Source organism: Lathamus discolor, chromosome 1, assembly GCF_037157495.1.
Source record: "Lathamus discolor isolate bLatDis1 chromosome 1, bLatDis1.hap1, whole genome shotgun sequence".
NCBI classification, from domain to species: Eukaryota; Metazoa; Chordata; class Aves; order Psittaciformes; family Psittacidae; genus Lathamus; species Lathamus discolor.
The window spans coordinates 41923785-41938764 of NC_088884.1; the positions used below are offsets into that span (position 1 = coordinate 41923785).

The following is a 14980-nucleotide window of genomic DNA, read 5'->3' on the forward strand; positions in this document are numbered from 1 at the left end:
ATAGTCCGTGAAGAGAGAAGCTCATCTGGAAAGACTGACCCTTGGTAGTAATTGGGAAACCAAATTTGATTTTTATAAATAACTAAAATCTGTCTTTTTTGAAGCCTTCTAAGTCAACCAGTTCTGCCAGTTTCTAGAAGCAGCATCTTCTATCTCTATCCTGTCAACTTGACTTCCTTGAAAATTTAAAAGCTGGAGTGTGTTGTTCCATGATTACTTAGTCAAATTAACAATTGGCAGCTGCCAGAATTTTCCTGCTATCTTCTCTTTACTTGCATTTCCTTTATCTGTGGCTCTGGAGCCTGTCTTTTCACAGGAGAAACAGCTTTAACTTGCTGTCTTAGTCTTGGTTATTTTTTTCCCCTGTAATGAATTGAGTGAGCTCCCTGTGACCATGGCTCTGAGCACCAAAGCTAGCTTGAGTAAGGCAGCAGAGGCACAGTGCCAAGAGCGGTGGGGAAGAGTGGGCAGAGAAATTACCTTTCTTTTTTAGCAGTGGCAAACTGATAATTTGGCTCAAGTCATGCTTGGAAATGGCTCCTTGAAATAGGCTAAAATAAGTAGATTTAGTGTTTGCAACCTGCATATTGTAAATCAGTGAAGGCCTCTCCTCTCCTACTTTCCATTTAGTTTCCTTTCAGCTGTGCCGGAGCCATTGTCAGTAGAGATTAAAATATCAACAAATAAATGCGTTTGGAGTTCAGTTAGTTTTTAACCTCTGAATTAGCTGTGTTTCTTAACAGTGGATCGTCATTGTAAAGTTAAATTCTCCTGGAATAAAAATTTTCATCATGGAAGTAAATATTCTAACACTTTTGAATATTGTTGAAGGCATTTGTGAATGTGGGACATATTCTCGGCTGAAAACATTATGTTGTTACTTTGTTATCAATCTGTCATGGTTAAAAAAAATATTAGTTTCAAGTATTTTAGCTGTTTTACTAAGATTTGCGTGAGGGTATATGAATTTAAAAGAGATTCATTCTTTGCTGGTTTCAGTGAGATCTTAAAAGACCAAATGTTGTCAGTGAAACTGACAATACTCTAAGTTCTTTGAAAGGCACGATGTAAATGTGTGATATAAATGATATTTTTCCACTTTTTTAATGCTTGTTCCTTTAATAAAGGTGGACAAGTAATCAGGATGAATGTAAGATTTTGAAGCAGAGCTTTGTTTTCTGTCCAGCAGGTTGGAGGAAGTAATCTGTATTTTGTGTGTTTTAATCTTCTGTTAAACCCCCAAAATAGATGCTTCCTGAATGTTGTACTTGCAATGTCTTTCTAGCTTAGCTGCTGCTGCATAATGACTACCATTAGGCAAGCTCACCCCTGAGGTTGGTCCTACTGAGGCTGAACAGGATCTGTGATGGTGCCTGGGCACTGGCAGCTTTGTTCAGGCAGCTGCTGCTGACTTAAAGCTGTGCCTACACATATTAGGACAGCATTTGGTGGTTGTGGCTACATTGAAGCCATTATATTTAGTAGCAAGGCGCATAGAGAGATATCTGCAGCTTCTTAAATAGCAGTCCTTTAAATTGCCCTGCTAAACATTGCAAAATACAGAACTTGCCAAAGAAGGGGGTGGGCAGGTTAAGTGTTTGCTGGTTCTTCAGCTTTAGCAGGGTTTTATTCTAAGCCATGTCTATTGCTTTTATTTTAAGCTATATCTTATAACAGGTGAGTATTTGTACATCTATGAGGAGTTTTGGTGTTTATACTTAGTAACTAACTTGTTAGTCTTTATTTCTTTCTAAATCATTCTTTCTAGAGTAAGTAGGAGAAATTACCTTTCTGTATTTATTGTACTGTGCCCTAGCCCTGCACAGGATTTTCAGAGCCTGAAAAAAGTTCTTTAGGAATGAAGAGGCACTTTCCTGTTGCTAGCTGCTGCTTTGCGTCTTGTATTTTGCCCTACCAGCTAAGCATAGTGTGTAGCTATGCTGTTTGCAGTGACTGAATTCACTCAGTCACTGATAGGTGATTTGGACCAAGTATTACTGTGATCCACAAAATCCAGGTTCTCTTTTACCTTAATTCCTGGCAGTTTATTGACTTAGGAACTCAAAAGTCACTCTGCAGATCATGGTCATAACCTAGGTACTTAGAATGCTGGTTAAGAGTTATCCTATAGAATAGCACTGATAGTAGCTAGCATGCTACTATCAAGTTGCATAGATAATACTACATGATAAATTTTTACTCTTAAGCTTGGGAATCTGCATCCAGACTGCAGAGAACTGAGTGTATTAGGTGAGGATTCAGATTTGATATGCTTTCCTGGGATATGTCTTAAATTATTTACTTCCAAAATGAGTCGTGTTTGCATCAACTTTTCAGGCAAGTCTTAAAGTCATCCTTTTTCCACAGTTCACACTCTTTAGAAGACTCTCGTATGATGTTGGAGGCTGTGATGTTTGTATACCTTTCAGGATTTTAGGAATTGTTTCAACTGTTCTTACATGTAAAGTACAAGCTCAACTCTCTATGTAAATCAGAAAACACAGGGTTCACTTCAAATTTAGATCTGTCATGAGTCTTTATTTCATATAAAGATGTATGTTCTGGGGGGAAAAGAGGGAGACGACCGTTTCTTGCTTACTCATTTAGTGTCAGGCAGTCTTATTTGTCATTCTCTCAAATCTAATTTTGGAATCACTTAATCTATTTTGCATTATTGTAATCTGAAAGTTTCAGCATAAAAAGAGTAGTTCAGAGGTGCTATCAATACAAAAAGCGATTAAAAAATATGTCATTTTGAAAGTTAAGGCTGCTGTCACTGCCTCCAGTCCTTAGTAAAAGTTGTTAAGCTGTAGGAGAGAATAAGGAATGTCATCTCTTACTGTTTTGAATTTACATGGTTAATAGTTAATACTTAAGATTTTGCTGTATTCCCAAAAACCTTTTTGTGAAAGCATTAGTATCAGAAGTCTGTGATTTCTTGATCACTTTAGGCTGAAATGAATTTATAATACTTGTAAGTCGATGGCTCTCTTGGCTGGCTACTGCGGGCTCAAGGGAACAGAAGCCTGGCTTGTGTGCTTGAAGTGCTCAGGAAAGTGCAGCTTAAGAGAAGTAAGTGTTCCCTGGTAAATTAACATCTGCCTGAAAAATAACCCAGGTTTCTCAGTTTGCTTTTAATAGTTAGGTAATGAGAAAAGAGACTTTTCCTCTTCCAGCAGCTATGGAAAGCAAAGAAATATATCGAACCATTGAACTACTCTCAGGTGCTGCAGGACAATGAATTTCCTTTAGCTTTTTGCAGTTTGACCATTGCAATTTGATATGTAAAATCCTGCTGCAATTGTGTGGTGTAATAATAGGTGAACAGATATGGTATAAATCCTGTTTTTTTTTTTTTTTTTTTTTTCCTCTAAGAGAAGAGAAAACCATGTGGGACAAAATAATGAATTTAGAATAATGAATTTAGTGGGTTTTTTTTTTTTTTTTTTTTAGTTGTAATGTCCTGTGGTATCTTTTCCAACATATTTTCTTCAGATAGCACTGTCCAATCTAGCAGCTCAGTTAAAATAAAGGTTTAGTTAAGCTACTACCTTTCTGAAATACAAAGTTGAAGCTATGTTTCTGGGTAGTAAGAGAATACTTTGTAACGTGCAGTTTGGATGACTGCAGATGCCCTGTTACACTTTTAGGTTCTCCTGAAAAGATGGCAACAGAGCAACCTTCCTGCTAGGCTGGTAATGCTTAACTGATTAATCTAGTTAGTTTTACAGGCTTAGAAAGAAAAAGTGTATGCCACAAAATAGCATTGTGCTCAAGGAAAGATGCACTCTCCTGATCATTTAGGTGCTGTGTGAAATTGAAAAAAAAATATTTTAAAGAAAAATCTATGCATGAGAATAGACCTGGTTTGAAAATGAAGGCTTTTGCTGCACTGGTTCCCAGTGATGTTATGTACTTGGTTTAAAAGCTCTAAACACTTCAATTTCTTGATTTATTTTTTTTTTTTTTAATGTATAAAATGTCATAAGTATTCAAACTATATGTGACTACATTAATTTAGCACAATTTAGTGCTGCAAAATGTAACACATTAGATTTAATTTGATTTTTTTTTATTTCCTTGACTGAAGTAGGTGAACTGTATGTAACAAGTACAAACATGCTTAACTGAAGTTACTCTATTTTGAGATTATTACTGAGAGCTTTGGGATTTGCAACTAAGCTACCTTCTTGATAGTTTGCTCCAGAAGTTCATTACTGTGAGGGCAGTGAGGTACTGAACAGGGTGCCCAGAGAAGCTGTGGCTGCCCCGTCCCTGCCAGTGTTCAAGGCCAGGTTGGATGGGGCTTTGAGCAGCCTGGTCTAGTGGAAGGTGTCTGTGTCCATGGCAGGGGGGTTGGAATACTTCTCACACTCTTTTACATGGCTGTGCTGAACTGTACGGTTGATACAGAGATAGTCGGCTGCAGTACTTGTAACAAATGGAAAAGTGTGTAGCAACAGTGTAAAATCCATTGTTCAGTTCTAGCTTGCTGAGCTGATTTTCACATGCACGTAGTTTGTAAAGAAAAACGGCATCTTCCTGCCCTAGTGATCTGTCAGTACAGTGTTTTAATATAAATTCCACCAACGGAAACATTGAGGGTTGAAGTGTTGCCTTTCTTCAAAAGAATTAAGTTTGTAGGGAGCCGTATCTGGTGAAGAATGTGTCATGGTTATGTCATTGATTTCTGAGGCGTATAGGTTAAACATAAAAAGATTAGAGCTAGGACTGGAGTTGAAGAATCAATAAAGTATTAGTAGGTTCTAGTCACTGGTGTTAATCGTTCCTGATTAATTTGTTTTCTGGAAGGTACATGACTATGCTATTTGAAGGATGACATTTATCTGTGGTAGAGTTAAGACTTCATGAGTTTATGGCCAGTAGCTTTTTTTAGCTATGCTACATTGCATTTATAAACCCCCAAATCTAAAACTAAACAAAAAAAATACTGTTACTTTTGTTAACCTTTTATAAAAATACTCCAGTGTAGGCTTTAACGGAACTCTGCTATTACAAGTCATGTTTCCTGGGAGGTGTTGGAAATCTATACTAGGGAATGCGGTGGCCTGCTTCGCAAGATGTAGAAATGTGGCCAGTCAACTTGCCACCCGCAAATCTGGGTAGCTTCTTAGTTCACTGAACTGGGTACTGGGTTTAGTTTGCTTACAGCATTATTATTATTATTTTTGTTTGAGCAACTTCAGTAATTTTGATTGTGGTATTCTAATGGCAAGTTTTGGTTGTTTTTTTTTTTGGTTTTTTTTTTTTTTTTAGGAAATAAAGCCTCAAAGCCATTACAACCATGGATATAGTGAATCTCTTGGACGGAAAAGCCACATTGACGACTACAGCACTTGGGACATTGTCAAAGCCACACAGTGAGTTTACTTTTGAGTGTTAGATTTGTCTTTGTATTAGCTGAAAAGCAGTAAAATGGATTTTATTGGCACACAGTGGGAGGTGAACTGTATTTGTGGGTACAGCAGTAGAAGATTTCAAAAGTGAACTCTACAAAATTACTGTTAAGACAAATTTATAAGCATTTTATGGAAACATGCGTGAGGAATTATGGTAAGCTGTAAATATAGATGGTTGCTGGACAGACTGTTGGAAGCGAACATATGGTTTTCTTCTTGTTGGTAGTGATGTTTATTTTCTGTAGGTGATGATTAAGAGACAAGTGGGCAACATTGATACACAGACATGAGGGTTTCCTTGATTTGTCAACATCATTTATAGGTTAGAAAGAATATGCGTCTGTGTAATTTCCTCCTTTGTCTTTGATCCTGCGGTTTCACTGTTTGTATGGAACTGAGTTTATGGCTGAGGAAGTATCGTAGAAGTAAACAGAGTGCAAATTTAATAATTGCATTATTAATGCAGATGAGTTATACAAATTTGCCTTCTATGCAGTCCTGTAGTACATAGTAACTCCCAAGACTTTTTGAAGAATTGTCATGAAGCTAGTTTTTAACTTTCTGTTGTTTACCATTCAGAGACTCCCACGACTGTCACTTTCCTTCAATGAGCTGAGGTGGTAGAGAGTTTTGTAAGATTTTTCTTGTGCCACTAATTTGAATTCTTAAACTCTTATTTCTCTTGCTGAGCTAATTGATTTTTTCCTCTTAAAAGTTTTTTTCCTTTTTTCCTAAAAGGCTTCTTCTCCAATTGAAAGCAGCTTTGCAGCTCGGCATGTGACATAGGCACTATTTAGCTTTAGGAAGTATGTACTTCAGTTTTTGAGTTGTGAGGAGTTTATGTTCCTGAAATAGATGTTGGCTGACTCTGCAGTTATTGCTCTAGATTCTTTAATGGCAATACTACAATCTACGATCATCGTATTAGAAGATTTTTAGAAATGAAAATACAGTCACAACATCAAGCTATCTGCTTCTTAAAAACATGGAAATACGACAGCAAAAGTGGTTTCACAGGTTACCTGCTTCCACCCTTCCATTGTATGTTGAAAACCCTAAAACACATTTGTCCCTGCTAGCCCACAAATTTAGGCTGATTATGCTTTCAACTGAGTTATAATTCTTTTCTAGTCTCCTCAAACAAGAATCAACAGAGCTGGCAGTTATCCATTATGTTCCTTCCCAGTCATGGAAAGGTGTGATTTACAGAGAGGATGACTATCACCAAAGAGGAGTATAGTTCCATATCATAGCCCTAATGATTACTATCACAGGGAAGGGGGACTGTCAGCATGGGTATATGATCAAGTTGTGGTATCCAGACAGCACTTTCCTGACTACAGGATGAACTCACCTTTAAGTATTTACTAGGATTAGAAGGCTATGTTATGTAAAGCAGCCATCTTAAAGGGAAAAATCTCTGAAATTTAAGGCAGAAAATAAACTCACCAAGTATCATAATGCTCGAAATAAAAAATAAAATAATGCTAATATATTTATTCTGTTATTAAAAAGATATACAGTTCCTATTAAAATGAGCTAGTTATTCACTTTTGTAGAAATATAATATTTTATATACATGAAGAATAGGAGATCTTATCCTCTACCACTTGCCCTCAAAAATCAATATTCACTTTGATTAAAATATTTGGTGACTTACTTTTTATTTTAGTGCTAATGTAAGTAAGGTGCCACAAAAAGTTCTGTAAAAAAGGGGGAACATAGGTCCTTAAACATTAAAGATTATGATGAAAAATGGGATAAAAAGGTTTAAAACTCATCTGTACTTCATATGTGCCCTTTGACTGTAGAATTCTGAGATGTTGAATTTATGGACACAGGACTACAGAGAAATAAAACAATGTTAGTAAAATAATGCGTTTGCTCTTGTGTTTTTCAGCAAGGGAGAATAAGAGCTTGCAATCTGCACACGTTTTCCCAAACGTATTTGTTCCTTCATATCTTGTTGAACTGTTTGTGTGCTTTATGTTCTTAGTCTGTAGATTGGGTACTTGTTAAATTAGCATGCTTGTACACACATACACTGAGCTACAAATCTAATAACCTTTTAGGATCAAATTAAAACTTTGTATAGAAAAAAGACCCAGATGATGTTCTCATTGCAAATACGTATTTGTAGTTTTTTCCCCATCATGTTCCCGGTAAGTTCTCCCACAGGTGTGGGGCCCTAAGGCATGATTTACACCAAAAATAGGCTCTCAGTGTGTTTGTTCTGCAGAAACTTGTGCTGGCTTGAATATCTATTGTTATAAAGGACTCTTTTCACTAGCTTTGTTATAAACCTGTCCAAAGGCATGTAGGTAATGTTAAAAGTAGTAGTGTCTTAGCCCTTTGTCTTGCAAATGTTATGATACGTGTGCAATCTCTTGGCATCTGTTATTTTGGTTCCAGCAAAATTATTTGGTTTGTTCATATGAATGTTTCCACTCTGCTTCTGAAAGCAGAATTGGGCTGCTCATGTAATTGAAAACCTGTTTTCAAAGCAGCAGTACAAAAATCGTCCATTCTTGCCTTTGCTATTGCAATGAAGGAACATTAATAATACTTAATACTTCATAAATATTTCACTTTCAACTGCACAGAAAGTGTTTGGATTTCTTCTGCCTCTACAAAATTGGAGGGTGGGCTGTGTAGTGGTTTAATTTCTCTGAGAGAATTTAGTGCTCCCACTGGAGCTGCAAGGGAATGGAGTCTTGTAAAAAGAGTAGTGATTTAAAAGTGAAGTTTAATGGGGAGATGTTGGGTATGTTTATCTCTTCTGGCACTCTTTGTCATCCAAGGCTGGAGTCATAACTTTGAATGTGATGTCTTGGCAAGAGTGCTCTGTTAACATAACAACTTTAAGTTTCTGCCGTTGTTGTTTTAAATCTTTTAAGCCACAAAACCAGGTAAAAGTAGCTGATGTTCACAGGTAGAGAAGTGTATGATGGATTACAACTAGGAGAGCAAAATCATGCAGTCATAGAATGGTTTGGGTTAGAAGGGACCTTAAAGCTCATCTAGTTCTAACCCCCCTGCCATGGGCAGGGGCACCTTCCACTAGACCAGGTTGCTCAAAGCCCCATTAATCCTTGCATTGTGATTTTCAGTTCTATTGATGCACCTTCTGTTTGTAGTGAACCTGAGCAAACTCTCACTATGCTGAAACTGTGTAAGCCAACCACTATGAGCATAGGTATTAAACATTAATGATATTGAGTGCTTTTGTGACTCCTAGTAGATTGATTCCTTGTGCTCAAGATTTCATTATCACAAGATTAACTTTTCTGTTAGTTTTATTCATTGAGGTCATTCAAAATGAAGTTGTGTGCATTGTGAAATAGTGCAGCACAAAAGATGAAATATGCTGAATCTTGCTCAGAAAAAAAATTGACAGATATATTGGAGAACATGCTTTTCTCCTCATTATTTCTCATGATTCAGGGGGTAACTGGTGAGAAAATAGGATACGTACGGAATAATTTAAATCAGTGAGAGTTGGCCAAAGTGACAGTTACTCCTGGCTGTTTTCAGCTATTCACAGGAGAAGATGGGCAGATGCTGACATGGGTATATGTTCTCTATGCCTGGTCATTTGTGCCCATAGAGTTTGATTATATCACTGAAAGTGAAATGTATCTGCAGTTCACATGGAAGGCTAATATAGTCACAACTGCTGAGACAATTTGAGGCTTTGAAACACATGCAAGAGCTGAATTTTTCTTGTCTCTCAACATCACTGTTAACTGTTAATTAAGCAGCTCTTGAGTTGTCCCTTTGCTGTTGAAAACAAAACTATCTTGCCGTTTAATGCAAAACCCATGAGAAGGTATGAAAGGCTTTGTTAGTATTTAACTGCCATCGTTCATGAGAATGAGACTTCAAAAGATAAAAAAACAATCATTTTTCTACTAATTGCGTTTCCAGTTAAAACAGCTTTGATTGGAGTTACAATGACAGCAAGCTGAGGGAGTTTGCTCCTGGTTTACCTACTGTTTGTTGGCATGGTGATGTGCTCACTGAAGAGAGATTCCTTCCTAGTACTGTGGCCAAATTTATGTTAATCGTGGCAAAGCTGGCAGTATCTATTTCCAAGAGTCGATGTGCTTGCAGAAAAAGATTAAAAGAATGGATTACGTATTTAAAATGCAAAAGCCTTCTAGGATACTATTTTTGAAAGTATTAAATGCAGGGTAAATTTAACCTGCAATGACAAATAAAATGTTACAGGTTAGTTACCAAAATGGCTTAGAGACCGTAATAGTGAAACAAGCTTGCACAGTGGTATTTTTGCCCTGGAAGAACTAGTTCAATTTCTTTCAGAATAAGGGAAGTTCAGTAGGATGCTTTAATTATACCTCATACTGATGTTTACAGCATGACAGTCACCCTTGAGAATTCACCCAAATGCTTGAAAATTTGTTAGATTAATACCTAAGTGTCTTGTATTGTGAGGATTTGACTCCTGTCCTCCTTTCCTTGCTCTTGAAGGGCATAGAGCCTTTTATAGCAACTTTATAAACATGATTACGCTGAGTGTCTGAAAGAGATGACTTTCTCATTTCGTAGTCTAACAGTGCGTCATGAACCTTTGGAGAAGGCAAGGTGAAATCAGCTGCAGCGAATCAATGGAAGACTATAGGTAGTATGTGAGAGAAGAATGCTTGATTTCTACGGCAGACCTCAAGAAGCCATGAGTGCATTGGATTCGGTGGTTTATTTCATAGTAAAAGAATCTGGTGTTTCCAGGAAGAGCAAATTGCAATTTTTTAACCTTTTTTGCTAGGCAAATTTTGTTTGCCTAGATCCTTAAATCTTTTTGTGACAACTTAGTAAATTGAAGAATTATTAAATTATACCTTCTGTGTTACATCTTTTGTGATTCATTATGATTGAGTTGAAGGTAGTGAAATAAATTGCTAGGAAGAGTCAGACTGATTGTGACTTAAATAAAAATTGCTATATACCTCATACTCACTGAAATATTTGGAAGTGTTTTGTTTTCCTGGGAACACTCTTCAGATGTATTGCAGAACTTCATGATTTGTTTTGTGGCCATGGTAGGAAGTACCTTGAAGTTTGCCTTCCAGTTGGTAGGAGAGGAAGTCTATGATGCTAAGCCCAGAGAAGAATCTATTCCTACACTACTCCTTGTATCTGAACCCATCCAGTAGTCTTTGGCCAGGACCTAGAAGCAGTGATAAGTAAATCCTAGAGGGTACTATTTGTAAACATCAGTGGAGCATAATTACAGCATCCTATTAGGGCTTCTCCAGGGGCATTGCAAAAGCATTCTGCCTCAACAGGCTGAAGGGATGATTCACATGCTTGCCATAGATCTCCTTCATTTTCATATCTCTTGGCCTTTTAAGCAGTGGGGTGGGGGGAAGTCAGGAATTGCGTATATTGAGCCACATATAAGAACAGACACTCATCAGACCACACTGCTGATCTAGACTGGGATTTGGGAGATAGTGCATCTCAAGCTTTGCCAGCTTTATAGCCTTATCAGTTTTCCTGGCAGTTATGCGTGTCTCACTATGCGTATCTTGTCTGTTTGGTTGCATATTTTTAAGACTTTGTAAACCAAACCTCTTCTCTTCCCACTTTGCCAATAATGATTAAAACCTAAGCTTTGTTGTGAAAATTATGCATGACTGCTGCTTTTTTTACTCAGTCTGAGGGACCAGATTTTACAGGCTTGTTGCCAATTGGTACATACTGCATGTAAGAGTCTTTGTTCTGATCTTTTGTAATATTTGGAAAGATTATAGGCATGGCAGCAATTTCTAGCATTTTTCATATTTTCTAGTGCAACTTTCCTAAGAAATTGAAAGCAACATGCTCTAGGTAGATTATGTCTAGTATTTCTTTCTTTCTTTCTTTTTTTTTTTTTTATGTGCTTCAAACCTGTGATAGGCTTGGGAAGCATTCCTGAGGTTTGTTGACTTAGGTCACTTGAGGCTTCACTGTTGAAGCGCTGTCCAGATTGAGGATCCATTGAGATATGTGACAGAAAAAGTAACTGCCCTGGAATGAAGGTCTGTCCATCAGTTATGAGAGTTGATCAAGTAGAGCAGAAGAGCCTTAAGTTGCCTAAGGCTGTCTCTTCTGCAGAAAGTAGAACATAGAAGCAGCATAAGGAAAAGTTACTTAAATTCAAACTTTCAGAGGCTGTTAAAATTCTGCTTTAGCAGAAGTCTGATGTCACAAGGCAGTGATCTTGATTTCAGGATGTGCACATGTCGTGGTTTAAACCCTGTCGGCAAGTCAGCCACGCAGTCTCTCTCTCTCATCACCACCCCTCCTCCACCTTGCCCTCCCCCTGCTGCCGAAGGGGTGGGGAGGAGAATTAAAACAATGCAACTCCCACGGGTTGAGATAAGAACAGCCCAGTAACTGCAGTATAACACAAATCACTGCTGCTACCACCAATGATAATAATGATAAAGGAAATGACAAGGGAAGAGAATACAATACCTTACCACCTGCCCACCGATAACTCGCCCCACCCTGCCTGACCGAGCACCGACTGATACCTAGTCCAACCCCGCAGTGCACTAGCGCTTCCTGGTAATTCTCAGTTACATCCCGGGCATGACGTGCTGTGGTATGGAATACCTCTTTGGTCAGTTTGGGTCAGGTGTCCTGTCTCTGCTTCCTCCCAGCCTCCCCTCCTCCCTGGCAGAACATGAGGCTCACAAAGTCCTTGGTCAGTCTAAACATTTGAGCAGCAACTAAAAACATCGGTGTTATCAGCACTGTTCCCTGTCTGAAAGTCAAAACACAGCACTGCGCCAGCTACTAAGAAGGAGAAAAAATGACTGCTACTGCTGAACCTAGGACAACACACACATCAGTCTCTTTCTTGAGACTTGAGAAATCCCTGTGGGTTGTGCAGGTATTGAGAGGTGATCTTTACTTACTTTCCTGCACTGCTTTTGTTGTCACTAAAAATAAATGGTAAACCAGTGTAAGCTTCAAGCCAAACTTTATTTAATGTTGAAGTTAGTCCTGAATGAGATACTTACATGATGTTTATGCTTCCTGATTTGTTTCAACTTTCAAAATGTACGTGGATAGGTTTTTTATCATTGAAGGTAGCTCACATTTAATAGTAATCTTTAATGAAAGAATTTAATACTAGATTGTAGAATTTTGCAGTGGTATAGAAAAGAAAATGGTACTAATTTGTATCAGGAATATTGCTATTTGTTATCTGAGAAGAAAAATGGGAAGTGTCTGAGCTTGGTTAGTGTTCGTAGTTAACCTAATGATCTTGTCATCTGCTGAATTTCAGTAAGATACTATCAAATCAGTTAGCTAAGCTCTTGCAGTCTTCAGGAGATAGAAAGGAAGGAGAACGGAGCTGGGAGAAACAAATGTAGTGGATGCCAGGGGAAGGGAAGAGTTGTATTTATTCTTGGTACTCTACTGTTTGATATATTGCCTTGCTCTGCTGTATAGTTTGCTGTGCAGACAAGTTTTCTGTGAAATCTTGATTAACTTCTATAATAATTGATATAACTTCTGCCAGTGGAAGCTTCTTGTTGCAAGAGATCTGTAACCTTACATAAACAGAAAGTAAAGTTTCTTCTTAATTTCTCTGTGGAAGGTTTTGTATTGTGACCTTAAGTATGGTTTTTGCCAAATGCATTTTTATGCATTTATTTTATGCACTTAACATTATTTTATGCACTTAACATTAACAGCTTAAAAAAAAATCTTGTTTTCTTCTTCAAGGTATGGAATATATGAACGATGTAGAGAATTGGTGGAAGCAGGTTATGATGTACGACAACCAGACAAAGAAAACGTAACGCTTCTCCACTGGGCTGCAATCAACAACAGGATAGATCTGGTGAAGTATGTATTACACTTTAATCATAAACTAATCATGCTCTTAAAAAATGTTGAATTCTTTTTTTAAGGTGTTAAATAATCTTGAGTTTTGTAAAATCTCAATTTTTGGTTTTGAAATCTGGGGGAGGGGGAAGAAGTTAGCAGACCTATTTTATGTTTCGGCAGCAAGATTTTGATGATACAGGTAACAGAAATGAGACCTGTTATATGTCCGAAAGTCAAGCTCAAACTCTTCTTAGATGAGATAAACCGGTGGAACAGCTAGTAAGCTGCACATGCAATTTCTTCATTGGTTCTTTATTCTTTATTTGGTTTAAATACCAAATTTCTTTTACTTTTTTTTTTTTTTTTTTTTGAGGAGGAGGAGGTTAGATTTGATACTAGGTGGTAGTGAATGTTGAAGAAGCAAGATTAACATGAGGCAAGGGGTAGTTCCTGCTTGATTCAGCATTTTAAGAAGTTCTAACTTAAATAGATTCTTCACATTTTAAAACACAGTTGTTACAGAAAGGTAATATTGTAGCACCTCTTCTTGTGTTTAATAACAATATCTTTAATAATGGGAGCTGTGGGATTTGGGGTATTCTTTTGCTTTTCAGCTACTAAAATCTAGAGTTTAGTACTTGAGACTGTTTTCAAACGTATTGTTATCTTTCAGAACTTGGAGAGCTTAAATTCTGAGGGGATAATTCTTGCTGTTTAACGAATCATGAGTGTGTATAGAACATGTTGGTTTTTTCCCCTCTACCAGTAAACTGCAAAAAAATGACAAACTGCATATTTTCAGTCCTCTTCAAAGCAATTCTTATTAATGAATGTGTGTTCTTACACATAAAACCAAATGCAAAACATCTTCATTTGAACATGTTCTCCCCATGTATATCCTCCACCAGCACCTTCCTCAGACCAGATCTTGAGTTTCTAGAAGACCTCAGGTTCATGTTTCTCTTCTTGCATTTAAAGGACTTTGTGTCCTGATGCAGTTCTCTTAAAAGGTGGTTAAATGGATGCAGACAGGTAAATAAAGATTTGTACCTGATGAGAAGGGTTTTGAGGTCCTGAGCTTGCTGGGGAAGCTGATTGCAATGCAGCCTTGTGGTAAAAAAGGTCAGTGGTATACTGGGTCCTCATTAAGGAAAACAGTGCCAGCATGTTGAAGGAGGTGATACTTCCTCTCTACTTGACTGTTGCAGGTGAACATCTGTGTGAACTTGTTGGTTCACTTGTGCAAGACAGGTATGGGCTTACTGGGGTTGCAAAGATGATTAAGGGACTGGAACATCTGACATAAATAGATGGCTCCACGTGCTTGGGCTTCTTAGCATAGAGAAGGCTTTTTTTTTTTTTTTTTAGTCTATATAAGATCCTCAGAAAGGATTTTTGGGTGGGTTTTTTTTTTTTTTTTTTTATTTTTACCAGCAAAAAAAACCTCCTCCCAAAAATGTGTCTGGGGACCTTCTGTCATTCGTAGAATAAAATTGGCCCAGATTTTGAATTCCACATTGGTCCTTCTTTGAAGCTGAAATTGTGAAAAGTACTTCAGCATGCAAGTATTTTGTGGTGTATTTTATCTTTGTTTTATTTCCTCCAAGCATGTTGCTAACAATTTCCTGCTATAGCAATTATATTTGACATACAGGTGGTTCAAAATGCCACATCGAGATAGATGGAAGTCTGCTTAAATCTGTCTGAATTGC

At 37.4% G+C, this 14980-nt stretch overlaps 1 protein-coding gene across 1 annotated transcript in view; it reads left to right on the top strand.

The window, feature by feature from the left end:
- ZDHHC17 (zinc finger DHHC-type palmitoyltransferase 17) overlaps positions 1-14980 on the top strand; it is a 69133-nt gene that overhangs the window by 12392 nt on the left and 41761 nt on the right. Inside the window, exons 2-3 of the mRNA XM_065669283.1 lie at positions 5278-5381; positions 13164-13286. Coding sequence (XP_065525355.1) covers positions 5278-5381; positions 13164-13286 — 227 coding nt within the window. The remainder of the gene's footprint in view (positions 1-5277; positions 5382-13163; positions 13287-14980) is intronic.